Raw genomic sequence first — 27,375 nt, 5'->3', positions numbered from 1 at the left:
CCTTAAATTCTGATGATAAATAGGAACCTAATATGTGAGATGTGAAAGATAAAACAAAATTAAGTATTAGCATTTTGGCACTGGTAATGCTGTTTTAAGGGAAAGCAAGTGAACATAAATGTGATTATCATGATAGGTTCAGCTGTGGAGTGGCTACAATAGAGCAATATGAAGGTATCAAAACCAAAATAGAATGATTCATCAGATATATGTTGGCACAATATTACTTAATTTGATATTGTCTTATACTTTATTTTGGAAGTTGGCTTTCCTATAAATTATAGTTTGGATGGAAGAGTACAATCCGATGACTCTTAAATATAAGGTCATTGGCACATTCAGAAATTTATGTGTTTGTTGTGTAGGATAGAAATTCAAGAGGAAGCATGAAAACTTGTTTGGATGCTATGAAAACAATATAGGTTTGAGAGTATTAGACCTACTGTGTAGTCTGTCTCTTTAATGTCTCATATTTTCCCCATGAGCACCTTTGTTTACTGGTTTTTCTTGCGATTCCAGTTACTTTTCATTAGCTCAGTTAGACTCATCTTATTTTCTGTGATTTTTCTCCTACCTCAATCTGTCACTTGTGTAGAATCTTCCATCCTCATTTCACTGCTTCTTGAATTTATATCTTCAGTTCTCTCCCCATTATGAACATTTTATTTATAAAGCACTGAATAATTATACATCTGCATGTTAATAGTTTTTCTCTCTTTTTCCACATATTTTCTCAAACTGGGTCAGGAAGAAGCATCCTTGATCCTGTGAGATTACTGAAACCAAGAATCAAATAGAACATTTGTATGTTAATCTAATTCCATTAGAACTATAAAATTCTTATGGTTTGTTCAATATTTTTATTTCTAGAAGACAACAAAGTTCATTATCTAACAGAGAGAATCCAGAAATACCAAGACAAATATTTGCCACAACTTTTATTCAGCAACAAAAAACTGTCCTCAAAGAAAGTTTATGCTTTAAGAAAATTGTCTGATATGAGTACAAATTGTGTTCCTTCAAGAAAAGTACCGTTCAAATATGACTTAAATGGAATGAATTTGGAAAATATTTTAATATCAATTGGTAGTAATAGAACTTCTTCAAGAAAAAAGCCTCACGTATCAAATATATATGAGAAATTACTTGATATTAAGCAGGTGAAACCTCATACTGAAGAGATTTCTTATCAAAATAATCAATCTGAGAAAGCCCTGAGTCATAAGAATGGTATAATTCAGCACTTAAATACTCAGTCTTCAGAGAAGATTTCAAAACATGGTGGTGGAAAGTCCATAGGAAAAAAGACCACAATAATTCCACACAGGGAAATTGACACAAGAGAAAAATTCTGTGAATATAATGGACATGGAGAAACCTGTGAGAAGTTAACTCTTTTGAAATGTTATGGGGTCCACATGGAAATAAAACAATATGAAAGCAATCAAGTTGAAAATAATTTCAAAAGGGTGTCACATTTCACTCAAGTTCAGAAAAAACAGAGACATCAAGGTCTCTTCAAATGTAGTGAGTGTGAGAAAACATTCAACTACAAGTCAAACCTCATAGTGCATCAGAGAACACAGACAGGAGAGAAACCCCTTGAGTTTAATTTATATAGGAAAACAAGCCACAAATCAGCTGTCATGGATTATCAGTTAACACATATGGAGGAGAAACTTTATAAATGTCATGAATGTGGGAAGTCCTTTTGCAGGAAATCCTCTCTCACTCGACATGAGGGAATGTATAAAGGGGGGAAACCCCATGAGTGTAATGCATGTGGAAAAACTTTCTGTAAGAAGTCAGCCTTCACTCAACATCAGAAAACTCATGCAGGAGAGAAACACTTCCAATGTAATGAACACAGTAAGACTTTCCATCGGCAGTCAGGCATTAAGGTACTTCAGAGAATCCACACAGGAGAGAAACGCTTCCAATGTAATGAATGTGGCAAAACTTTCCATTGGCAGTCAGATGTTAAGCTACATCAGAGAATTCACACAGGAGAGAAACCCTTTCAGTGTAGTAAGTGTGACAAAACTTTCTATCGACAGGCAGATGTTAATGCACATCAGAGAATTCACACAGGAGAGAAGCGCTATCAGTGTAATGAATGTGGTAAAACTTTCTATTGGCAGTCAGATGTTCACGCACATCAAAGAACTCACACAGGAGAGAAACCCTTTCAGTGTAATGAATGTGGTAAATCTTTTCATCGGCAGTCAGATGTTAATGTTCATCAGAGAACTCACACAGGAGAGAAACGCTTTCAGTGTAAGGAATGTGGTAAAACTTTCTATCGGCAGTCAGATGTTAATGCACATCAGAGGATTCACACGGGACAGAAACCCTTTCAGTGTAAGGAATGTGGTAAAACTTTCTATCGGCAGGCAGACGTTAATGTGCATCAGAGAACTCACACAGGAGAGAAACGCTTTCAATGCAAGGAATGTGGTAAAACTTTCTATCGGCAGTCAGAAGTTAATGTACATCAGAGAACTCACACAGGAGAGAAGCCCTTTCAGTGTATTGAGTGTGGTAAAACTTTTTATCGGCAGTCAGATGTTAATGCACATCAGAGAATTCACACAGGAGAGAAACCTTATAAATGTAATGAATGTGGGAAGTCCTTTTATGAGAAGTCATCCCTCACCCGACATGAGAGAACTCACACAGGGGAAAAGCCCTATGAATGTAATGAATGTAGGAGAACCTTCTGCCAGAAGTCAGCCCTCACTCAACATCAGAGAACTCACACAGGAGATAGGCCCTTTCAATGCAATGTATGCGGTAAAACTTACCGTCATCTGTCAGCCATCAATGTACATCAGAGAACTCACACAGGAGTGAAACCCTTCCAGTGTAATGACTGTGAGAAATCTTTTCTTACAAAGTCGACTCTTACTAATCATCAGAGAACTCATACAGGGGAAAAACCCTTTGAGTGTAATGAATGTGGGAAGAGTTTCCGTCATAAATCTACCCTCACTACCCATCTGAGAATTCACTCAGGAGAGAAGCCTTATAAATGCTGTGAATGTGGAAAAACTTTCGGCCGGAAATCAGCCCTTAGGAATCATCAAGGAATTCACATAGGGTAGAAACCCTATAGCAGAAAAACTTGCTATATTTTTCACAATACTCATTTTCTTTGTAGTTAACACAACTTGTCAAGATTTTCTAGCATTCTTTCCATTCATGTAAAGCCATATGACCTCTGAATCAGAGTATGAGCACACATTCCAACCCTATAGAAGACCTCATTTGGGATTTTTCCTATTTCCATTTTTCTTTCCTTATTCAAGGGTAATGGAGATCACCCTCAGGGTAACTTGGGAACTAGTTATTAGAAATTACAGAATCACAAGGTGGAAGAAATCAGGGTTCTGTGCAGAGTTCTGCCTTCTCTAACATCACTTGTAAGTCTTGTCATGAACCAGAAAGAAATTTCAGTTTTGTTTGGCCATTTATGTATAGGACTTTTTATTGTCATAGTATATGCTAGTCATCTCTTATCTCATATATCTTATGAATGTAATGAAGGTATGAGAAATGCTCTATGTCAGAGAATTCATTAGGGGGGGAACTGTTCTCATTATCCTGTATTTTAATAAACTTCCATCAACAAGTCAAACATTTTGTAAATCAGAAATCTACAAATGGAAACCCCCCAAAATGAAATGAACGTAGGAAATTTTTCACAAAGAAGCTACGTCTGATTAGTCATGAGATTATTGAGAGTAGAATAAAAGATAATAACTTGGAAAACATTTCAAGATTTGTTTATTGGAGCATACATAACAAAAAATTATCAGTTTAGGAAATGAAGAAAGCCTCCTCATCTAGAAATAATCTTATACTAGAAGCAGTGTTTTGGATGCAGCAGTAAATAGCTTATTAATAATCTAACACAAAATATTTATCTGGCCATTATGCTCAACAAAAGATATGTAATTTTCAGAAGGCACAAATGAGTTGAGTCATCAAAGTAACAGCACTAAGTGTCACATAGTGACATTCACTATGTGAATAATCATAGCCTCTGAGCTTTGTCAGATTTATACATATGAGTGTACTCTATAACTGCTACTTTCTGAATGCTTGATTTTTGTTTTGGACTCCAAAATAGTTAGAGCAGGAACAATGCACCCTTACCTAAATAATTTTTGTAACATACACAACAATTTCTGACACTAAATACTCTTGTTGCTACATCATATACTTAGGCCACAATAGATATTTTTAAAAGAAACCTTGAACGCATGAAATGCTATGTGTCATATGTGTTTTCTACTTTTTGGTGGCATATGTAAATCTGTATAGACATTGTTAACCAACTATTCTTTTAGTAAATGAGCCCAATAATGACTAATCAAGATTTATTTGAAGTATGCAATGATTCAGCAAGCCATTGTTTATAGTATACATCTGAATTTTCAAAATTGGCTTTGAACAGTAGTACTTATTATACTGTACAGATTGAAAACAGGGCCCATTGAAGTCATTTTCCCCATTTTATATTTGTGCTATGTCTAAACTATATGCTTATGTAAGTTTTAAGTGTGAAGTGCAGATTTTATGTGAGCAAAAACTATCTACATTTGTATTTAGTGTGGTAGAATGCCACATTTTTCCTTCTACAATTATACACTTTTTTTTCAAACAGGTTATTCTATGTCTTTCACTTATTTGAGTGTTCTGTGTCGTGGTTTAATCTCTTTGCCTCAATTTCCTCATCTGCAAAATGGAGATAATATTGTCTACCTCATAGATACTGAATAGTTTGGATCAGAGTTTTCTGTTATTAGAACTAAAAGCATTTATGTTTATAACTCGAACATTAGAAATAAAAAGATTTGTCATAAAAAAAAAAAAAAAGATTTTGGAGATCCCGGGGTGGCACAGCAGTTTGGCGCCTGCCTTTGGCCCAGGGCGCTATCCTGGAGACCCGGGATCGAATCCCACGTTGGGCTCCTGGTGCATGGAGCCTGCTTCTCCCTCTGCCTATGTCTCTGCCTCTCTCTCTCTATGTGTGTGACTATCATAAATAAATAAAAATTAAAAAAAAAAAAGATTTGTCAACCCATAGTATAAAATGTATTTCTGCTTCTTGAGTTGATACAAGAAGATTCTTATTAGAACTTTGTGTTTAAAACATGAAACACGTATTTAAAGTAAATGGAATAATCTATTGATCTCTTTCTGTTGATAGTTAAATATGTAAACTAGAGATCCAACTTTGATTTTTTTCCCAAATGAGCAGACAACTTTCAATTTTGATTATTTCACCCCTATTTCACTGATTTCAAACCACAGTTATATTGTATACAGAATTATCTTTTGATGTGGCTGTTAAGTCTCTAGGCCTTACATTCCTTTCCTCATTATTCTACTGCTGGTGCACAATCCAGGTGGGCCAACTATAGGACACCACCCTCCTTCCCTACACTGATTTTACTGCTGCTCATTCTGCTTTTTCCCACTATGTATAAACTCAGTGAATTTCAGTGATTCCGGTAACATTTTGTCATACCTCGCTTTGTGCCTTATCCTGAACACTATTGCTTTACTAAAACCAGCATAATGGTTTTGAATTATGTCCGTGTTTATACATGTAGCTCTTGTTATTTTTAGCATCTTCTACTCTGTTCTATTAAAATAAGTTAATTCTGTTGAAAGGCATCTTGTTTCTAATGGTAATTTTAAACATTACCATTTTGGAGAATGTGTGTTTATTTTATGCAGAGTAGGGCTGAATCTTCAACCCACAGTGAGAAAAACATTTTAGTGACTCCCTATAAATACAAACATTTGTTGATTCAATCAGCATTTGTTACTTCTTAAATAGAAGGCAATGTACAACAGTGAATGGAACATAAGTTTTACTCTTCCTGAGATTAAATTCCAGTGAAACATATCAGGATTGTCAGAAGACAGAAACCATAACAATGATTTGAACGCACACAATATGATACAAAGAATTGTTAAACTTGGTGCACAATTGTTCACAAAGGATCTGAAAGGGGAAAAGGGAGCAGAGAGAGATTGTGAAGATAGCAGGAATCTGAAAGTAAAAAACAAAAGTCAAGTGTATCACTAAGATAGCAACTGCAGGAAGCAGCTACCAGCTCTAGGCTAGTCAAATGAAGGGAACAGGGGAGGCATCCCTTAGAGCTGAAGTACAGCCCCCCAAAAGGAACCTATTCCATTGATGTGGGTATCTGAGTCCAGAGGAGAGACCTCATGGGATTGGGGCCCATTTTGGCCAGGGAGAGAGTGCTGGCTGCCTGGCACTAGTATCTGATGGGGCATGATGAAGCTGGTGTACAAGTGTTAGAAAACTGAATTTAGCTGCTGCTCTCAGAAGGCCTACATGCCTGACTGGGTGAAGCAGCATTGCTAAGATGCTGACAGCACAAGAGGGATGGGAAGCCCACAGGAAACAAATGGGAAGAAGCATGTCCATTTGCCCTCCATCTTTGTGGTCCTCAAGTGTATGCTGTTGGCCAAGCGTGACAGCTGGTAAAACATAAGTGTGATTACAATGGAGAACCTTGGCTGACCCAACCCAGTCAAGCAATTGAAGTTAACATAAATAATACTGACATTTGGTATTCAATAGTATTGAATTTGTGTACCATCTAATAGGATGCAATGAGAATACAGCCAAAAGTGCACAACCAGAGTCTAAGCAGGAGGGAACCATCAGACAAACTACTTTTGAGGTGCACTTTTTAGAATAAATGGCTTGTAATCTTCAAACATAACAAGTTCATGTAAGTCAAGAAAACTGAGAAAGTGTTCCAAGTTGAAAGAGACTGAAAGAAATGGGATATTGTAATGCATCATCCTGGATTAAATCATTTTGCTGTGAAGGAAGTGATTCAGAGAATGGGTGAAACACGAATGGGGTCTGAGGATTAGGTGGTAGATATTAGTGTTTTCTGATTTTGATGATTGAAATGTGATATATTCTGTTAACTAAAGCATATCGACTATATGCTCTCAATAATTTAGAGAATAAAAGGTTATTTGTACTATTGTTGCAAACTTTTTCTAAATTTAAAATTATTCCCAAAGAATAATGTATTTTGTCCTTGATAAATAAATTATGTAATCTTTGTTTCTTTAACTTAGTTAATAGTGTTAAGCTATAAATTAAAATAGGAGGTTGGTCAAAAATTAAACCAGTTCTAAGATCTTCTCTAGAAGAAGCCCATGTATTCAGTGCAGAAGAGACAGACTCTGAGCTGATTACCATGGACCTATAACTCATGCCTGTCCTGTGTTCTTCTTCACACATGGGTCTTTGGTTACTTTCTTTGAAAAGTAAAGGAAGTTGGAGGATATTGGCAGCTGTGACTGGTGCCCGTGTTTAGTCCTCAGTTATGATCTCTGGGCTCAGGCATTTTGTTCCTGGGCTGGCACCAACCAATGTACTAGGAGAAAGAATCATTATAAATGTCTGGTGGGGAGGACTGGGTGGCTGGGTTATCTTAGGTAGCCCCCTCTCTGTGCCCTCTGTATAATGACTAAACATATATTATCAAACATTACCTAAGTGTCAGGCCCTGTGCTAGAAATTGTCAAATTTAACTCTTACTAAGCCAGGAGAGTATGAGTGAATGACTGAGTAATGACATTGAGAATGTGGATCAGGATCCCATGGAATGTAGGAGCTAAGGGTTGGAGCCTCCTAGCATCCTTAGTGTGACTAGAAACTATAAACCCCATGTTGTCTAATTGTCCATCTTAGTTTATTCAGGCTGCATGACAAAGTCCATGGACTAGATGGTGTATAAACAACAGATACTCATTTCTGACACTTCTGAAGACTGGGAAGTCTAAGATCTCAGTGCTGGCAGAATTTGTGTCTGCTGAGCCCCTGCTTCCTGGTTCATAGAAGCCTGTTTTGTCCGTGTCCTCACTTGACAGAAAGACATGGTGATGGATCTCTCTGGGGTTTCTTTTATATGGGCAATAATCCCATTCATGAGGGCTCCACTCTCATGATCTAATCATCCCCCAAAGCCCCACCTCCAAATATTATATTGGGATTAGTTTTCCACATGAGTTTTTTGGAGGGAACATGTGGTATGGGACATAAACAATCTATAGCATTATTTATTTTTTATTATTTTTATTTTATAAATAATACTGGAGTATGTTTTTTATTTTTATTTTTATTTATTTTTTTTTTTTGGAGTATGTTTTTTAAAATTACAGCTATTCCTTTCTTTTCCCTTCCTTTCCCAGCACAAGGAAAGCAGTCCCATTGCAGGTCAGTCACGGGAAGAGAGCTCCACGCAGAGGAACAGAATTGTACAACTGTTCATAGCACAGAGTCATGGGACACTGGGGAGTTGGCTGTTAAGGAGATTATAGATAGAGGAAATTTTTGGCATGGTTGGAGATTGATTACATTGAGGGAAAGATGAATGTATTGAAAATGAGAGCCAGGCAGCCGGGGGTGGCTCAGCGGCTTAGCGCCACCTTCAGCCTAGGGTGTGATCCTGGAATCCCGGGATTGAGTCCCCCATCAGGCTTCCTGCATGGAAGCCTGCTTCTCCCTCTGCCTGTGTCTGTTCCTCTCTCTGTATATATCATGAATAAATAAATAAAATCTTTTTAAAAAAGAAAATGAGAGCCACGTTTCTACCCGTTGAAAAGATTTACAAATATAGAAAGGCAGAAGACCGAACAGAACCCCAAGGTGTTGAATCAGAATTGGAGGTATTGGTAGGAATTGATCATTTTTTAAAAAATATATACATAGATGCATTTGTAGGTGTGTGTGCATACATTTGTGTTTAGACACATGCACGTGTATATGCAAATATACATGTGTATGTATACAAATGTACACACAAATGCATGTGTGTCTGTGGTATATGAATGTCCTCCATACCTGTATTTCCTAGCTCTTCATGCTGAGATTGCTTAGAAGCAAATCCATCCCAGTAGCAATGAGCACTGGCTTCCAGAGTTTGGTTTCTAGATACTGTCTTCCACTTAAAGGAAGCAGAACTCCTTTGTAAATGCCTGATTCCAGACCTGTGCCTGGAAAAGCATATGAGCCTAGAATATCTCCCTGTGAGAGAAGGCAAGGAATGTCTCAAGGAATAATGGGCTTTCAATGTACTTTTGCTATGTACATAAAGTACATAAAAGCCATCTTGGAGACGCTCTTATTGGCCGAATCTGGAACAATCTGAGTGTAAAATTAATACAATGGAATATAACCTGTGGTATAAAATAGAAAGCCATGAATCCATATTGATACTGAAATAAGTAAGTGGGGAGAAGGAAAATATCCTTCTCTAGTAAGTGTATGAGGAATAGTGGAAATAGAAAGCCAGTATTTGGTAACCATTATATGAATGATTGATTCAGGTGAGATTATTAATAGATACTAAGATTGGTGAGTGGATGAGGAACAGATTATTGGCATAATCTCAGAATATAGCTCCATGAATGATTACCAATTTCCATGGGGATAATGGTGATATTATGACAGAGAAACCTGGCAGACACCAAAATGACAAAGTGATCAAGGCTAATGTCACCATGGCCAGCACTGTCGCCCCTGACCTGATACACTGATCCATCTTTTCTGTAGTCACTACCAAGAAAGTATGACCTAAGTCTGATAATGAAGAAACATATCCCTTGATGGGATCCAGGACCAGAAGGGGAAGACTTTGTTGGGACAATAGTTGAGATTGGAATAGGATTTGTGGATTTGACAGTAGTGTTCTGTCAAGGTCGATTTTCTGACTTGCTAATTGGGTTGATGGTTCTGTAAGAAAGTGTACTTGTTCAAGGAGAATACCTAGTGGAGTACTTAGGAATTGTGGTGTATTACATCTGCAGCTCTATCTCATATACTCAGGAAAAGAACAATGATAATAAGGCAGTTGAGCAGACAGATATGAAACAAATGCAGTGAACTGTTAATAGTTGGTGAATCTAGGTATGGGGGATATGGGGATTTTTTTTTCACTGTTGTTGCAACTTTCCTGAAGTTTGAAGTTATTTCAAAATAAATCATTAAATAGTTTCTTTGAACCCAACTTGTACATTGGTAGTCTTCCTTGCTATAACCATTTCTGTTACTTCAGTGTATAACCTTTAACATCTTCCTTTTCCCATATATTTAAAACCCACATATATGTACATAAAAAGAATATATAATGAGTGCCATCTTTATGACTGTTTTTGATATGCAAATGTTAAATAACATTCTATAAACATTCATGAAGTCTGATATTGTGAATGTTGAAGTAATACAATTTATGAATTATTATTAATTGTCTGGAATAACAAAATGTAAAACTGACTTCCCAGATGAAACACGAATAGTGCCTCTGGTTGCCATGTGGTAATGATACTTTAACTAGTAAACCTAAATGAGTTCTATAGTTGTTGGTATCCTGTGAATGAACCCCACTCTTACACAGTGCATAGGAGGTTTTATGGGTGTTTTGATGATTTAGGCTTCTTTTAAATTACAAATTGAAATTGACAATATTTCTTAAAATCTTTACAAGTCATCTAAATGAAGGAAATTTAAAAACCATTATTAGGTGAACAATGCATCAAATCTGCAGATGCTATCCATTAACAGATGCTATATTAAGCTGTTAATTAATTACAATGGGAAAGATACTAACTTTACAGCAGAGGACCCTGGTGGACATAAGTTTAACAGAGTGGTTAAAATGCCTCGTAATAAGACATAGCAAAATGATGAACGATGCTCTGAGAAGCACACATCTCTTATGTGGTATTCTTGTCCCAAACATGCATCATCCCAATCATGAAAAACATCAGACAAACACATATTGGGGGACATTCTGCAAAATAACTGACCAGTATTCATCAAAGTGTTAAGGTTGTGAAAGATCAGGAAAGGCTGAGGAGCTATCCCTCCAGTCAATTATGCTTCCTGCCCAGGCTGTTAGCCACCTCCTGCAGCTCCAGCTAGTCCTCCCTTCTGAATCACAGTCATAGTCATTGATGGCTTCTGAGAATGGTGACATCCTGCAGGTTTTGCACACTTATTGGGAGATGAATAACAAATTCTCATCACATAAATGTAAGATAAGCTTGTTTTGGGGGGGGTTCTATCTCTGCTCTTTAGCGACAGAGAGAGAGAGAGAGAGAGAGAGAGAAAACGAGAACAAGCTCAGGTAAGAGAGTGTTGACTTCCAGGTAGAATTCCTGTTCATTATGTTGGGACCTGAGTACCTGAGAAAAATTCACTTGGCATGCGAGCTTTATCCAGGGTACCAGATCTGACTCTCTAAGAATTCATAGTTCCCTAGAAACCCAGACTATATTTTGTATAAACTCAAATACCACTGAGGACCCAGCGAGGTGGGACAGTGCAGGCATGTCCCAGAAACTTCAATTATGGTATGTTCTAAGGGCTCTGAAGAGATAGCAAGAGATCACAGAAAGATAATGTTCATGTAACAAGATCTAGTCCCATATTGTTCCCAGCTTGGAAGTGCTAAGTGAGCTGACAGCTGGAAAGAGTACAGCGGTGCTATAGTCTATAATACATGGGGATTATATATATTTTTTTAAAGCTGGGTTTCTGAAAATTGGTCACTGTTGCCTCTAATATTTTTGGTCAGTTCTTCCCGGGTCCTGGGCGGTTCAGTTCCCTAATACATTTTATCATCTCCTCAGCTTCCTGTCTGGGCAGCTCTCTCTTTTCCATACTTGGCCCTGCAAACTTTAGCTGCTCTGGTAAATGCTATGTAGTGATGCCCTTTTATCTGTGAGAAGGTAATTTCATCTGTATCAAGAATTTAACAAATTAGGCACAGGCTTATTTTATATGCCTTGTAATCTTTTTGGATGATCTAATGAATCATTGTGGTCTCAATCTTTAATACTATTCTGATAAAAACTTTGGAGTAGAATTTTGATGTTAACATGACACATAGAAAAAAAACAAACAAAAAAAAAAAACATGACACATAGAAAGTGAATCCCCCACCATTCTGCAAATTGTAACTTAGAGGAAGATACTTTGTATGAGATATATGAAATGTTGAGAAAAAAAGAAATATATTAAGATACAATGCTCATAGATTAATGCTTTTGAAGAATGTATCCATCCTTTTCATTTTTTCCTATTGTGGTAGGCAGAAGAGTGTCTTATGCAGATGTACACATCCTAATCTCTAGAATCTGAAATATGTTACTTTACCTGGCAAAAGAGACTTTGCAGATATGTTTAAACTAAGTATCTTGAGATTGGGAGACTATCTTGAATTATCCAAGGGGGCCTTATATAATCACAAGGATCCTTATAAGGGAAAGAAAGAGGCAGGAGAATCAGAGTCAGAGAGATGGGACAATGTAGGCAGAGGTAGTGATGCGGGACAAACCAAGGACAGCCCCTAAGGGAAACTGGTAAAGGCAAAGAAGTGGATTCTCCCTCCTGTTGAACATCCAGGAGAAATGCAGCCCTGCTGACAACTTGATTGTAGCCAAGTGAAATCCATTTGGGATGAGCACTGGGTGTTATTCTGTATGTTGGTAAATTTAACACCAATAAAAAATAAATTTATTATAAAAAAAAAAAAGAAATCCATTTGGGACTTCTAATAATGTAACATAATAAATTTGTGTTGTTTTAAACCACTGTAGTAATCTGTTATGGCAGCAAAAGGAAATTAAAACACCTACAAAAAAAGTTAATTTTGAAATATGTGGAGTATGATTTGCTTTATTTTTCATTTCTTTAAGATAAGTAGGTACATTTTTATTGAGATGTAATTGACATATGACATAAGTTTAAGGTGTATAACACATTGATTTGATACATTTATACATTGTGATGTGATTACCACCATAGATTCAGCTAATACCTCTCACATCACATAATTATTATTCCTTTTTTTGTGGTGGAAACAATGAAGATACAGTCTCTTAGCAACTTGGAAGTTTATTACACAGGATTGTTGTCTATAGTCACCATACTGTGTGTTAGATCTCCAGGACTTAAATATCTAGTAGTTGCTAAGTTTGTACCCTTAAACAACATCTCTCCTGTTCCCTAAAACCCCAGCCCTCAGTAACCATCATTCCCTAATCTGTTTTTGTGAGATCAGCTTTTTTAGATTCCATATATCAATGATACAATATAGTATTTGTCTTTCCCTTTCTTACTTACTTCACTCTTATAATGCCTTCAGGGTCCATTCATATTACAAATGGACAAGATTTCCTACTAAATCATGGCTGAATAATACTCTGTTGTGTGTGTGTGCGTATGCATATAGCACACCTGCTTCATCCATTCATCTGTTGATGGACACTTAGGTTTTTTCCCTATCTTGCATGTTGTGACTAATAATGCAATAAACATGGGAGTGCATATATCTCTTCAGTGTCCTATTTCATTTTCTTTGGGTATATACTCACTAGTGGAATTGCTGGGTCATATGAGAGTTGTTTTTCTAAATTTATAAAGACCCTCCATACTGTTATTTAGAGTAGATATGCTGATATACATTCCAGTGTACAAGGGTTCCCTTTTCTCTGCATTCTTGCCAGCGCATGTTATTTCTTGTGTTTTTGTTATTAGCCATCCTAACTGGTATGAGGTAGTCTCTCATTTGGATTTCATTTGCATATCACTAATGATGAGTGATGCTGAGCATCTTTTTATGTACTTGGTCATGTAGATAATTACTTTGGAAAAATGCCTATTTAGCACCTCTGCTCATTTTTAGTTTTTAAGAAAGCTTTCATTCATTCATTCATTTATGACAGAAAGAGAGAATGGGGTGGAGAGACAGAGGGAGAGAGAGAATCTCAAGCAGACTCCTTACTGAGCTTGGAGCCCAACATAGGGCTGGATCTCCTGACCCTAAGATTATGACCCTGAGATTATGAGCTGAGGTGAAATCAGAAGTCTGATGCTCAACCGACTAAGCTGCAATGAGATTTTCATTGTTTTTGAGTTATAAGCGTTCCTTGTATATTTTTCTAATATATAGTTTGCAAATATTTTTCACCTATTTTGCTTTTCCATCTTTTTAAAGTTTCTTTTGCTGTGTAGCAAAACACCTTTTTAGTTTAATATACTCCCACTTGCTGATTGTTTTTCTTTGTTGCTGGGCTTTTGGTGCCATGTCCACACAATCATTACCAAGACCATTGTCAAGGAGCTTCTTCCCTATGTTTTCTTCTAGGAGTTTTATGGTATCAGGTCTTAATGTTTAAGTCTTCAACCCAGTTTGAGTTAATTTTGAGTGGTATAAGACTGAGGCCCAGTTTCGTATTTCTGCCTGTGGCTATTTTCCCAGTACCATTTATTGAAAAGACTATCTTTTCCACATTGAGCATTTTTGTATCCTTTGTCAAATATTAGTTCACTATAAATCCATGAGTCTAGTTTTGGACTCTTAATTCTGTTCCACTAGTCTACCTGGCTACTTTTATGTCAATACCATACCATTTTAATTACTACAGCTTTGTGGTATAGTGTGAAATCAGGAAGTGTGATGCCTGCAGCTTGGTTCATTCTCATGATTGGTTTGACTATTCACGGTCTTTATGGTTCCATACACATTTTATTTTATTTCTTATTTTGTGAAAAATGCCATTAAAATTTTGATAGGATTGCATTGAATATATAAGTGGCTTGGACAGTATTTTAAATTAAGATGTAATTGACATGAAACACTGTGTAAGATTAGGTTTACAACATGATGATTTAGCACATATATATATTGTAAAATAATTATCATAATAAGCATAGTTAACATCCATTATCACAAAATGTTACAGGTTTTTTTCTTATGATGAGAAATTTTAAGATCTATCTTCACACCTTTCAAAATACAATCCAGGATTGTTAACTATAGTTACCATACCAAACGTTATATCCCCTGGCCTTTATTTCTCTTGTAACTGGTAATCTGTACTTTTTCATCTCCTTTGGTTACACTCACTCCCCATACCCTGGCTCTGGCAACCCCCAATCTGTACTATGATTTTGGTGGTGGTTGTTTTTTTAAAGATTCCACATGTGAGGTCATACAATATTTGTCTTTCACTGTGTGACTTATCTCATTTGCCATAATGCCCGCAAGGTGTAAGGTGTAACCCTATTGCAGATGGCAGGTTTTCCCTTTTTGTGGCTGAATCATATTCCCGTGTGTGTGTATGTGTGTGTGTGTGTGTGTGTGTTTATATTTTCTTTACCATTCATCTGTCCTAGGTGAGACCTCTCCAGGTTGTTATCCCAGCCAAGGCAAAAGACACTGGGACAGGTTTGCTGGCTGTTTTGGTTCTGCAGCTCTTACTGTGCTGCAGAAAATTAAGGCCATTCCACCTCAAGTTTAGTGTTAGCACAAGTGCAGCCATCTCAGGCCCCTGTGAACAAGAGCTGAGCTTTACCCTACTTCAGTTACAGGAAAAACCACAGAACGCCCTTGACAGAATGTCCCATATCGGAATGAAAGCAGAGCTTAAGACAGAACACCCTTGACAGAAAGTCCCGTATTGAAATGAAAACAGAGCTTAAGAAATTCCTCCACCCCTTCTGGAAATCCCCTAGACCAGCCCATAAAAACCCAACTGTAACCCACTTCGGGGTCCAAGTCCCTGCTCCGCTGTGTCGGATATACTTGGACCCAAGCTCGAGCTTGCTAATAAACCCTTGTGTGCTTTGCATTGGTGTCGGCTCCTTGGTGGTTTCTCGGATTCGCAATCTTGGGCCCAACACTTACTAAGGTCTGCCTGCCTATTAGTAGGTACACAGGTAGAGGAGACTCATTCTGGGTCTCTTGGCATATAGTGTTGGGTTCCACAACTCCCACCAACACATTTTTGTTTATGGATGGATGTCTAAGTAGTAGAGAAAAAGGAGGAACCAACATCTTACGCTGCCATCATGCTGGTGTCACTCTCTGGTACATTTTTTTTTAAAGTAATCTCTACACCCAGTATGGGGCTCAGACTCATGACCCTCTTATTCAGAATTGCATGCTCTATTAGCTGAACCAGCCTAGCACCTCTCTCCAGTATATTTTTTAAAAAATGTGATGTCTTAAATATTTGTGTAAACCAAATTCTTAATGTATTTTGTAACCAACCCCCATGTAAGTTAGTGTACTTCTGCATAACCAGAAGTTTTTTTTTTTTTTTTTTTAAGTAGGCTTCACATCCAGTGTGGAGCCCAACATGGGTCCTTAATTCATGACCCTGAGATCAAGACATGAACTGAGATCAAGAGTAGGGCACTTAACCTATTGAGCTGTAGGGGACTGCTGGCTGTTTTGTCCTCCAAACTACAGGAGGCTTGGAGGACAGTGTTAGAGGAGGAGCAAGCTCCTTCTTCCTGTTTGCAGGATGCTCTCTGTAACATTACTCTGGCAATGGCCCTTCACCTTGGCCACTAGTAGTACATTACAGCTTTTTATTTTTTTAAAGTATTTTAAAAATTGAGATATGATTCACATTAAATTCATTCCTTTAAGAGAAAATTCATTGGTTTAAAGTACATTCACAGAGTTGTGCGACCATCACTGGTATCTAATCCCAGCAGTTCTGTGACTCTGGTTTCTACTAGCTCTCCCACATGTAGCCCTATTGATCCCTCTCTGACAACAGGGGTGGGACACCCCCCCCCCCCCCCCGGCCCAGAGGCCTTACCCCCGCCATGCCCTTAGGTCAGGCCGGTAACTGGACAACACCCCCCTGGAGGTCTGAATGCTTTTGTAGAGAACACATCAAGGTACGCAAAAAAAATCAAAGAGGAAACAAGTATATACAAAAGTTTATTGAGATGCTTAGAGGAATGTTGTCAAAGAATACTGACTCATTCTGTGGAAGGGTGGCTCTCCATTCAGTCAGATAATCTTCCTGTCACACAGGAAGGAATATGCTTATGTGAATGAATAAAGGTCTATCTTTTTTCGACTGGGTCAATTTTCTGGTTCATCTACATTGTTCATTTATTGCTTTCATGATTTTTGAACTAGCTTTCTTGAGTCCGGCCTCAGCCCTTGGCTTTTCATTTTCTCACAGAATCCCTGATGGTGCCAGATACTCTTTTTTTTTTTTGATGTTCTTTTACTGTATCGATGGAATCTACTTCCCAGTATTTGCGAGTGAACTTACCAGGCAGGTCCCGCAGAGACCTCAGCTGTATAACCCGTAGCTTGCGGGCGTCTCTGGCGGGCTCCAGCTGCTTGGTCAGCATCTCCGGAGCCCCCGCTTCCTCCCGCGGGGAGGACGGGACCCAGCTCTCGGCCAATCCCGCCCCGCCGGGGTCGGCCAGGAAAGGCAGCGAGTCTCGGCGCGGACGGCCCGCACGTCCCCGCTCTGCGCATGCCCGGTTCCTCCTCCTGCCTTTGTTTGCTTCCGCCCCCCTCCCCTCGCCGTTTTCCTCGGGTCTCGCGCGAGAGGTTTCTCCCGGGCCGCGGAGTCTCCGCGCTTTCCTCGGGCCAGTGCCTTGCGACGAGGGAGCGACAGGTGAGCCCGGAACGGTCGGACGAGTGCCCGCGAGCGCGCCGCGCTACCTGGGGGCGGCAGGTCCGGGGTGGGCGGTCGGTGCCCGAGGGCGTGGAGCAGGTCCGCGGACTCCCCCGACGGCCCGATGGGGACAGCTCCATCAGGACTAGGGTCGGGGGCATCCGGTCACCAGTTCCTCCGCCGAGCGTGCCGCGCGCTTCCGGAGGCCGCGCTCCGGAGGCCGCAGTAGGAGCGCTTGTGCGCGTGCGCGGCGGGGGTCCGCTGCTCGTGCGAACGGGACGGCGCTGCGGGGAGGGCGCTGCGGGGAGGGCGCGGGCGCGGGCGCGGGCGCGGCGGGGTCGGGGCTGGGGCACCTGTCAGGGCTGCTTTCAGTTGCCGCACCGCTCGGCGAGACCCGGTTCCCTCGGTTCTCCCTTTGCCCTTCCTGGAGTCCGAGCAGTTCCCCAGGCGTGCCCATCACTGCATCTTGCTGTGCGGTGCCCTCGCATTCAGGATCCTCAAGAATTCTGTTGTCTCATTTAAAAGAAAAAAAAGGAGTTTCCCCCTCTTGAAGGTTAGTGACTTGTTCAGAGTCACAGTACGTTAGCGGCGAAGAGGAAAAGTCGTGTCCTTGACTCTCGAGACAGAACTGCCCGCTTTTCCTTGCAAGGAAAAACAAATTTAAAAGATACTTTTGAGAAATGGCAACCAAGATATAGAAATTGAAGCCCAGACCTTTCCTTAAAGCGCTGCTTTTCACAGCTTTCTGTGAAAGCCCTAACCAGAGGTCCAGGGCACCTGATAAACAACATCAGTCGGGAGTAGTTTTACAACAGTTTTGGTGAAGAGTCAACGTTTCTTCACTGGGTATATATTTTGTTTAAACCAGTTTTTTTATTTAAAGATTTTTTGTGAGCTTGAAGGGAAGTTTAAACTGTTGAATACTCAGGGAGCAAGTATATGCGTTTACCCAGCGAAAAATGTTTATGCCCAAGAGCATGGGAGTCATGTTAGGTGATCTCTGAACATCTGCCGCCCCTTCTGAAGGTCAGGGGTACTGACATTCTTCCCCTCTGGGATATGTGCAGTTTTATAGGGCGCCAGGATTTAAGGAGCCCCCAGCCAGGCCAGGTCTCCCATGACCCCGCTCCTCTTCTTGTAACCCAACATATCTTCAGAGTTGCCTGCGTTTTTCAAGACAGCAGAAAATGAACGAATTCCAGGTAAGTTGTTCATTCCTCACTTTATTTCATGGTGGACTTTGTGAGATTTGTACGAGTCCATATGTTAAGATGGAAAATTAGTAATAGATAAAGATCTAACTTTACAGAAAATATGAAGTAACAGTTGAGTAGGAGGGCCAGGTTGTCTTGTATGTGATACTGATCATTCTATATTTGAGTTTCTAAGTTGGTCCAGAGATACATCTCTGAGGTTTCTGATAATCCTGGGAAAAGGAAGACACTGTGTTTTGGATATAGACTGTTTTTTTTTTTTTAAGACACAAAGACTTCTTGGAAGATAACTTTTAACATAGGGACACATGGTGGATAATCTTCCAGTGACAGCCCCGAAATGAATGCCTAAAACTGTTCCTTATGGTGAGTAATAGAGTCCAAGAGCTAGTTCAGGTAGTTAATTTTATAATGGTCTTGTTTGATCCTGGTACAAAACCTGATATATTTAGAGGAATGAATGGCCTGCCTGCCTGTTACAAAAACTCTCCATAACACTTTAGCCAGGTTGTGTATATGAGGTGCACAGCAGGTGGTTCAGAGTTAGGTTCTCTGGTAAATGTGTCTGAGCTTCCCAGTCAGATTCATCCCACAGAGTTTTGTCTTATTCTTTCCCCTCTACTTTTTGAGATCTCTCTGGGTAAAGGTCGCCAGTGTTTCAGTTGGAATTACTTTCCTTGGAGAACTGCTCCATTATTGACTATGCACCCAGCAAGTTGTCTTTGTCCTCTTCTGATACAACTCTTTTGAGGCTCCTTCTTGGAGTCTTCCGCATTGTGCCCTATTGTTTCAGTTTCAGTTTTTTGTCTACTAGCTTTATCATTTTATCTCCACATGAACATTGAAAAACAAAACAATATTGTTAAACAATACTGTTCATTGTTTTTGAGGACTTCTAAAAATACATCAGTTACCTTAATGTATACAATATAGCCATTTTTTTCTCCTAGTTCACCAATAATTTGAGATCTATCCATATGTAGCTTATCCCTTTTAATGCTCTGTTTTTCCCACTGTATGGGTGCACTGTATTCTAAATACTATATTTTATTGGTGGACATTTTGGTAATTTCCACTTTGCATTAATGTAAACGCTGCTGTGAATATCGTTGTTCTCTCTGCGTACATTCAAGTGTATCTCCAGACTCTGGGTCAGTGCTTCTCAAAGTTAGATTCTTTAGCCAAAAATGGCAGCGTCACCTCGAAACTCATCTGAAATGCAGATTTTTATGTGCCCTTCCAAAACTACTAGAAGAGAAATTTGGGGGGCAAGGCCCAGCAATCCGTGTTTTTAATGAGGTGCCCATAGGATGCTGATACACATTAAGTTTAAGAATAACTGCTCTTAAAAAGAAAAAAAAAAGAATAACTGTTCTAGAGTCCAGTGATTAATATTTTTGAGGTATGGCATACGAAGATTTCTAATTTTTCTAGGTAAACTTACTCATTAGAAGACTACTTTTCTCTCTTCTCCCTAGATATAAAAATTATTTTTACACTAAAGACTGAAAAACTTCACTGTTTAATTTCCATTTTTCTGATTATTGAGTTTGTGCAACTTTCATGAATTTTTGGCTTTTTAGGTTGTTTACTGAGTTTTGTAAGAATTCCCTGTGTATTTTAAATGGTAGTCTTTTGTTTAAAATTGTTGTAATTATCTTCTCTTCATATGTTTTGTCTTTTAATATAATAATATCTTTCCTGAAAGTTTTATATTGTAATGCAACCCTTTTGTGTCTTGTATTTTTTATTCTTGTTTTCCTGATCCCAGGAGCCTAATTTTGAAATTTTTCTATATTTTGTCTTTTTTCTAGTAAGACTTTTCTGTAATATCTAATACCTTAATCCGGAATTTTTTTAATATAATGTGATGAAAGGATCTGATTTTATCTTTTTCCACCTATAAAAAATAAGGAGCACAATGAAAGGACTAACACAACACATGTGAGTTGGAATGCCTGCCATGTCTCTTCTCCTTTATGCATGCTGCTGGCTTTGGACTGAGATAGATTTTGTTATGTTTACAGAGTATCCTTTGAGTCTTATTTTATTGAAAATTAGAGTTTAATTTTTCCAAATGCTTTCTTAAATTTTATGGGAATGGTGATGTAATTTTTCTTTTTAGGTCTCTTGAATTAACATTTCCACATTTCTTAATAACTAATCTTTGTGTTCTAAAACACGCCCCACTTGGTCAAAAGTGTTATTCTTTTAATGATCATCATAATTCTGTTTCAGTATTTTTTTCCATAAACTTTTCTACAGTATTCTTAATCATTTAAAAAATACTAAATTTGGGGATCCCTGGGTGGTGCAGCGGTTTGGCGCCTGCCTTTGGCCCAGGGCGCGATCCTGGAGACCGGGGATCGAGTCCCCGTCTCCGGGATCGAGTCCCACGTCGGGCTCCCGGTGCATGGAGCCTGCTTCTTCTTCTGGCTGTGTCTCTGCCTCTCTCTCTCTCTCTCTGTGACTATCATAAATAAATAAATTAATTTAAAAAATACTAAATTTGATTTCACTCATATGTGGAATTTAAGAAACAAAACAGATCAGTATATGGGAGTGGGGGTTGGGGGAGAGGGAACAAGCCATAAGAGACTCTTGAAGACAGAGAACAGAGGGTTGATAGAGGGAGGCGGGAGAGGAATGGGCTAGATGGGTGATAGGTATTAAGGAGGGCACTTAGGTATTGATGAGCACTGGGTATTGTATATAAGTGATGAATCACTGAACTCTACTCTTGAAACCAATATTGCACTGTAGGTTAACTAGAATTTAAATAAAATTTTGAAAAAAAAATTAAAATGTTTAATTTGTTCCATTTTGTTCCTAATAGTTTTTCTATTTTGGGGTGAATAATTTTTGACATAATATTTTATTCTTCATGGAACCAACTTTTGGTTTTATTGATATTCACTATGTTGTTTTTCCTTTTTTTTTCTTAAAATATTCATTTGAGAGAGAGTGCACATGCTTACATACGTGTGAGCACAGGGAGGGAGGCAGAGGAAGAGAATCTCAAGCAGACTCCATGCTGAGGGTGGAGCCTGATGTGGGACTCAGTCTCACAACCTTGAGATCGTGACCTGAGCTGAAATGCTTAACCAGTTGTGGTACCCAGGTTCCCCTTTACTATTATTTTTATTAGCTTCTGCTTTTACCTTTATTCCTTCCTTCAGCTATCTATGGTTATAGGCTATGTTTTGTAACTTTTTTTTTGGAGATGAATTTACTGTATAAAGCTTTTTATTATGTCCATGTAAGGATATAATTTCTCTCTATTACTACTTTAGGTGCAAAATCTATCAATATGTAGTGCTTTTTTTTATACACAGGTTTCAGTTTCCTTTCCTACTGAAAGGAAGAAGGCATTCTTCCTTCTTCAATTGCTAAAGTAAAATGTATTTTATTTTTTAATAAATCCTATTTTTGTATGTATAGCAAGTATATTAAAAAATCTATAAATCTTTTTTTTAAAGATTTTATTTATTTATTCATGATAGTCACAGAGAGAGAGAGAGAGGCAGAGACACAGGCAGAGGGAGAAGCAGGCTCCATGCAGGGAGCCCGACGTGGGATTCGATCCCGGGTCTCCAGGATCGCGCCCTGGGCCAAAGGCAGGCGCCAAACTGCTGTGCCACCCAGGGATCCCAAAAATCTATAAATCTTAAGTCTAGAGTTCAATGAATTATTACATATCCAGCGCCCATGTCAAAACAAGCACTGGCAGCACTTCTAAAGCCTCCCTCGTGCTCCTCTCACAATCCCTACCTGTTACCTCGCTGGTGATTCATTTGTGTATAATCTGTGGCTTCAGTGGTGGAGTTGAGTAGTGAAATAATGGAGAGAGGTCATCTGGCCCTCAAGGCCTAAAAATTTGCTGTCTTTACAGCAAATTTGCTCTTTACAAGGAAAATTTTCCAGATCCTTAGGTTAGTTTATTAAATTTGTTAATGTTGGTGTCATTTGTGTCCTATTTAAAATTAATTTTCCTTCTCTAAGGCCATGTATATAATCTCTCATGTTATTTTTAAAATGTGTATTGTTTTGGCTTTCTTTCACATTTATGCTTGTTTAAATGGACTTGATACTTACTTTTGTTGTTTAGAAATCTTTTTATCATTAAGGCATCACACCTTTTTCAGAGCAAGTATAATTTACAGAAATTATAGAAGGCAACTTTTTATCAAATGTCAATGTTTAGCAATGTTTTGTTTAGCTGAAATATTATTTCAGTTCTAAAAACCATTTCTAGTTGCAAAAAATAATCAAAAACCTTATTGGAGGGTGCCTGGTTGGTGCCTGACTTGGTTTGGGCTCAGGTCATGGTCTCGGGCTTGTAAGGTGGAGCCCCCCCCTTGGGCTCGGCCCTCAGGGCAGTTTGCTTGCAATTTCCTCTCCCTCTGCCCCTCCCACTTGTGTGCACTCTCTTCTTGAAATAAATAAGTAAATCTTACATACTCTGTATGTAACATACATACATACTCCTTGTGTAATAATTACAAGTATCAAGAGTATTATTTACTGGTTGACAATTGCCTTCTACAAAATATGAAACAAAGTACATTTATTGGATTGTTCTTTAGGTGCAGCTGCCCCTTGGCATCCAAAATAAGGATTTCCCAAAAATAAAAGCTCCAAAGCAGTTCATGTAGTGCTTAATTTAGATCAGTGCCTTTTTTCTCATTATCACTTTTTCTCTCCCCCCCCCACCCCCCTGCAGTTGCACTATTTTATTAAAAACACTGAGTACCTCAGATTTATGCTTCAGAAAGACATCATTTGAGTAATTTCTTCAATGACATACAGCTTTTCATGTAAAAAAAGATGTTTTGTGGTCACAATTACTTCAAAAAATAATTATATTCAAATAAGCTGACATGTGCTTTAGCAATTGTAGAGCCATTGATAAGTTAGGCAAATGTGAAATGCTAAAATATGTGAACAGCTGTTCTCTCTAAGTTTGGAGTGCTATGAAATTCCAGGATGACTTTATTTCTTCAGGGAATGTCATAAGCCCATGTTATAGCATACAAAGTCATAAAGTAGAAATCCAAGGAAAGTAGTACCTTTTCTAAGTTACAAAAGTGTAGCAAATTAATACAGTACTCTTTAATACACTAAAATCCCTTTTTGTTGTTGGAGTCATGTATTACTTTAATGATAATTTTCACTCCAAAAATGTCATCTAAGTAACAAAGAAAACACTGTGGTTTTTAATAGTGGTTTATAGATGTACAGATTAATGTCTTTTAAAAGTATATACTTTTCCTTTTTTAAAGATTTTTTTTTTTTTTTTTTTTGAGAGAGAGAGAGGGTGAGTGGGTGCTCACACAAGCAGGGGGCCAGACAGGGAGAGGGAGAAGCAGACTTTCTGCTGAGCAGGGACTCTGCCTCAAAGAAGCTCAATTCCAGGACCCTGAGATCATGACCCGAGCCAAAGGCAGATGCTGAACTGACTGAATCACCCAGGCACCCTCATAATTTCTCTTTTAAAGAGCATTCCCTCATGCAGGCTGTTGGTGTTTATCCTAGTAGGGTAATTGTGTGTATTTGAGTGGCTCTGCTTTGTTTTGGGGTCAGTCCAAAACCAGGTAGAGTTCTAATGCATGAAAATCTTTAAAATTCTACCTTAAAGGAGATTTAATATGCTAATACAATTTTCCAGGTATTTTTCAGAAATTGTTAAATTTTCACATAAATACTAGACTCATCAAAAATTTAGGTGGTCGTTTCAGACAGTACTACCTTCGGATGATCCTTTTTATTTAGAAACCCTTCACCTCTTTGTTTTGATCAAAAGTCATATAGCTTCGCTTTAGCTTATTAAAAAAAAATTATACCTAAAATATATTTTTATGTTTTAAATAACAAATATACTGCCAGCTTGAGAGTTGGGGAGTGGGTGTTGTATACCAACTTTCATCATTATGTCTCTTACAAACCTGCTGCCACCATTGGTGGTATCCTCATGTTCCCTCTCGCCAAAGCTGCCAAGTCTTCAGTCTTAGCATTTAATTTATGTATCACCCATTCCATTGCTTCTAAGCTTTTATTGACATTTGAAGTTATCGTACTTGCCCTCAGTCCTTCAAGGTAACTGCTTACTCCTTTTACAGTGATTATGGCTTCTTGAGTCAGAATTTTTTTCTGGGTCCTGAGGGTATAGTATATGTACAAACTACTGAAGCCATATTTGTAAATGAAATATTAGTAGATTTAAGTTGCATCATTTTCTCTGCAGGATCAATTACAGAATGTCTCGCATATGTTTTAGTTCTTGCTGTACTGGTATGAGATTTCAAATGGAAGGCAGTCTCCACTCTGTTCTGAGAAGTCTTTAGTTGTGCTGCTTCCCAGAGTGGTCTGTATGTCTGTCCAGTATGTCAACTCCAACATTGAGTATTTCTGCATTGCAGCTGATGTAATAGTTTCTGATGGACAAAGATGCAGTCTGAAGTCCAGATCTTCATGGTGCTGACCATCTGCACAATGTCCCTGCTGTTCACTTTTTTCCTTTTTTAAAAAGGTTTATTTATTTGAGAGAGAGCTCGAGCTCTAGTGAGCACAGGGAGAGGCAGAGGGAGAAAGAGACTTTAGCACACTCCTCACTGAGCTCAGAGCCTGACGCAGGGCTTGATCTCACGGTGAGATCATGACCTGAGCTAAACCCAAGAGTTGGATGCTCAACTGACTGTGCCACCTTGGTACCTCCTGATGTTCACTTTTATATGAAGTAGATAAGTTACTTTTTCCCCATACTGTTTATCTAAGAACCATTTTTGAAAAATGACTTTCCCCACTGTTTTGCAGTGTGATATATGTTGTAATACTGTATACATCTGTGTCTGGGTTCTTTATGGAGTTAGTTCTGTTCCACTAGTTTGTCTCTTCTTAGGCCAGTGTCACATTTGATAAGTATATTTAGTAGTGTACATCTTTCCGCATTTTTTCCCTCTTCAACAGGATTCTGGCTCTCCTTGGCCCTTTGCATTCCCATACAAATATTGTTAGTATTCACAAAATAATGTGCTGGAACTTTACTTGGAGTTGAATTGAATTTATAAATAGATGTGGAGAAAGTTGCTCATTTTTTGATACTGAATCTACTATCTGTGAACATGGTATGTTTTCTACATTTATAGAAGTCTTTAGTAATTTTAAGTTTTCTTTTTTTTAATTTTTTTTAATTTTTATTTATTTATGATAGTCACACACAGAGAGAGAGAGAGGCAGAGACATAGGCAGAGGGAGAAGCAGGCTCCATGCACCGGGAGCCCAATGTGGGATTCGATCCCAGGTCTCCAGGATCGCGCCCTGGGCCAAAGACAGGCGCTAAACCGCTGCGCCACCCAGGGATCCCTAATTTTAAGTTTTCTGTGGAGCTCTTGCATACCTATTTATTGTTAGAGTTATTGCTATGTATTTAGTGGTTTTTTTCTGTGTATCTTTAATTACACTTTCTAATTGCTGACCTGCTAGTTATATATTGCTATTGAACCCAATGATTTTTCTATATTAATTTACTACGTCTAATAATTTATCTCTACTTTATTTGGATTTGTTACATATACATATATATAACCTGGGAATAGTGATGCTCTTATTTACTTTTCTCAATTTTTAAAGATTTTTTAAGTTTGAGGTGGGAGAGCGTGGCAGGGAGGGGCAAAGAAGGAGAGAGGGAGGGAGGAACTCTAAGCATGCTCTGCACTTAGCACAGAGCCTAACATAGAGCTCCATCTTATAACCCTGAGATCACCACCTGAGCTGAAACCAAGAGTCAGACACTGAGCTGACTGTGCCACCAGGGTACCCCTTTTTTTCAATTTTTTAACGTTTTTTTATTACCTTGTTAGGTCCCCCAATGTATAATATTAAGTAGAAGCAAGAATAAGTTTCCTTGTCTTGGTTCTGTTCTCAAAGGGAAAGTCTTCCTTTCTATATGTGCTTGTTGCTGTATTATTTTGCATTTCTTATTTTTTTCTTACTATTTATTTGAGAGAGAGAGAGAAAGAGAGGGCATGTAGACATGCGCAGGAGGGGCAGAAGGAGAAAGAGAATCTCAAGCAGATTCCCTGCTGAGTACAGAGCCCGACCAGGGACCAGATCCCACAACATCAAGATCACAACCTGAGCTGAAACCCAAGAGTCAGCTGCCATCCAGGCACTCCTTATTTCACATTTCTTATCACCTCAAGGATGTCCCATTCTGTTCCTTTTTATATAAAGTTTTTCTTGTTCTCATGAGTGCCTATTAAATTTTATTAGCTTTGGACACCTATTGAAATCATCATATGATTTGTCTCCTATTTTCTTAGTTGATGAATTAAATTAATCTTTAAATATAAAACTAACTAGATATTCCTGAAAGAAATTTATCTGGACCATGGTATGCTTTCTCTGTGTTTCTGGTTTTCGTTTGGTAATACTTTTGTTTTAGGTTTTTATATTTGTGTCCATGAGAAAGATCGATTAGTAAGGGGTTTTTTTTTTGGGGGGGGGGGGTGGCAGAAGGATATGTTCTTATTAGGATTTAGTATTTAGTATCAAGGATATGTTGAAATTATAACATAATTCTTGAGTATTTCCTCTTGCTTTCTCTATAAGATTTTGTTTTATTTTGTTGCAACTTCTTAGGTATGATTAATAT

The 27,375-nt window shown here is 38.4% G+C and overlaps 3 protein-coding genes and 1 pseudogene across 8 annotated transcripts in view; 3 read left to right on the top strand and 1 right to left on the bottom strand.

The window, feature by feature from the left end:
* LOC121487302 (zinc finger protein 2 homolog) overlaps positions 1-4,952 on the top strand; it is a 37,898-nt gene extending 32,946 nt beyond the window's left edge. Inside the window, exon 5 of the mRNA XM_041748862.1 lies at positions 871-4,952. Coding sequence (XP_041604796.1) covers positions 871-3,104 — 2,234 coding nt within the window. The 3' untranslated portion in view covers positions 3,105-4,952. The remainder of the gene's footprint in view (positions 1-870) is intronic.
* Positions 4,953-18,573: 13,621 nt separating this feature from the next.
* ZNF37A (zinc finger protein 37A) overlaps positions 18,574-27,375 on the top strand; it is a 109,230-nt gene continuing 100,428 nt past the window's right edge. For all 6 annotated transcript variants that reach the window (XM_041748868.1, XM_041748867.1, XM_041748866.1 and 3 more), the window contains exon 1: positions 18,574-18,710. The gene's annotated coding sequence lies outside the window, so the exon portion shown is untranslated. The remainder of the gene's footprint in view (positions 18,711-27,375) is intronic.
* Positions 18,574-27,375, top strand: part of LOC121487301 (zinc finger protein 33B-like) — a 57,199-nt gene continuing 48,397 nt past the window's right edge. Inside the window, 2 exon segments of the mRNA XM_041748861.1 lie at positions 18,574-18,710; positions 20,637-20,666. Coding sequence (XP_041604795.1) covers positions 18,696-18,710; positions 20,637-20,666 — 45 coding nt within the window. The 5' untranslated portion in view covers positions 18,574-18,695.
* On the bottom strand, positions 24,137-25,320 carry LOC121487311 (annotated as a pseudogene).

Source organism: Vulpes lagopus, chromosome 3 (assembly GCF_018345385.1).
Source record: "Vulpes lagopus strain Blue_001 chromosome 3, ASM1834538v1, whole genome shotgun sequence".
Classification (NCBI taxonomy): Eukaryota; Metazoa; Chordata; class Mammalia; order Carnivora; family Canidae; genus Vulpes; species Vulpes lagopus.
This window is presented reverse-complemented; position numbering and strand designations above follow the sequence as displayed.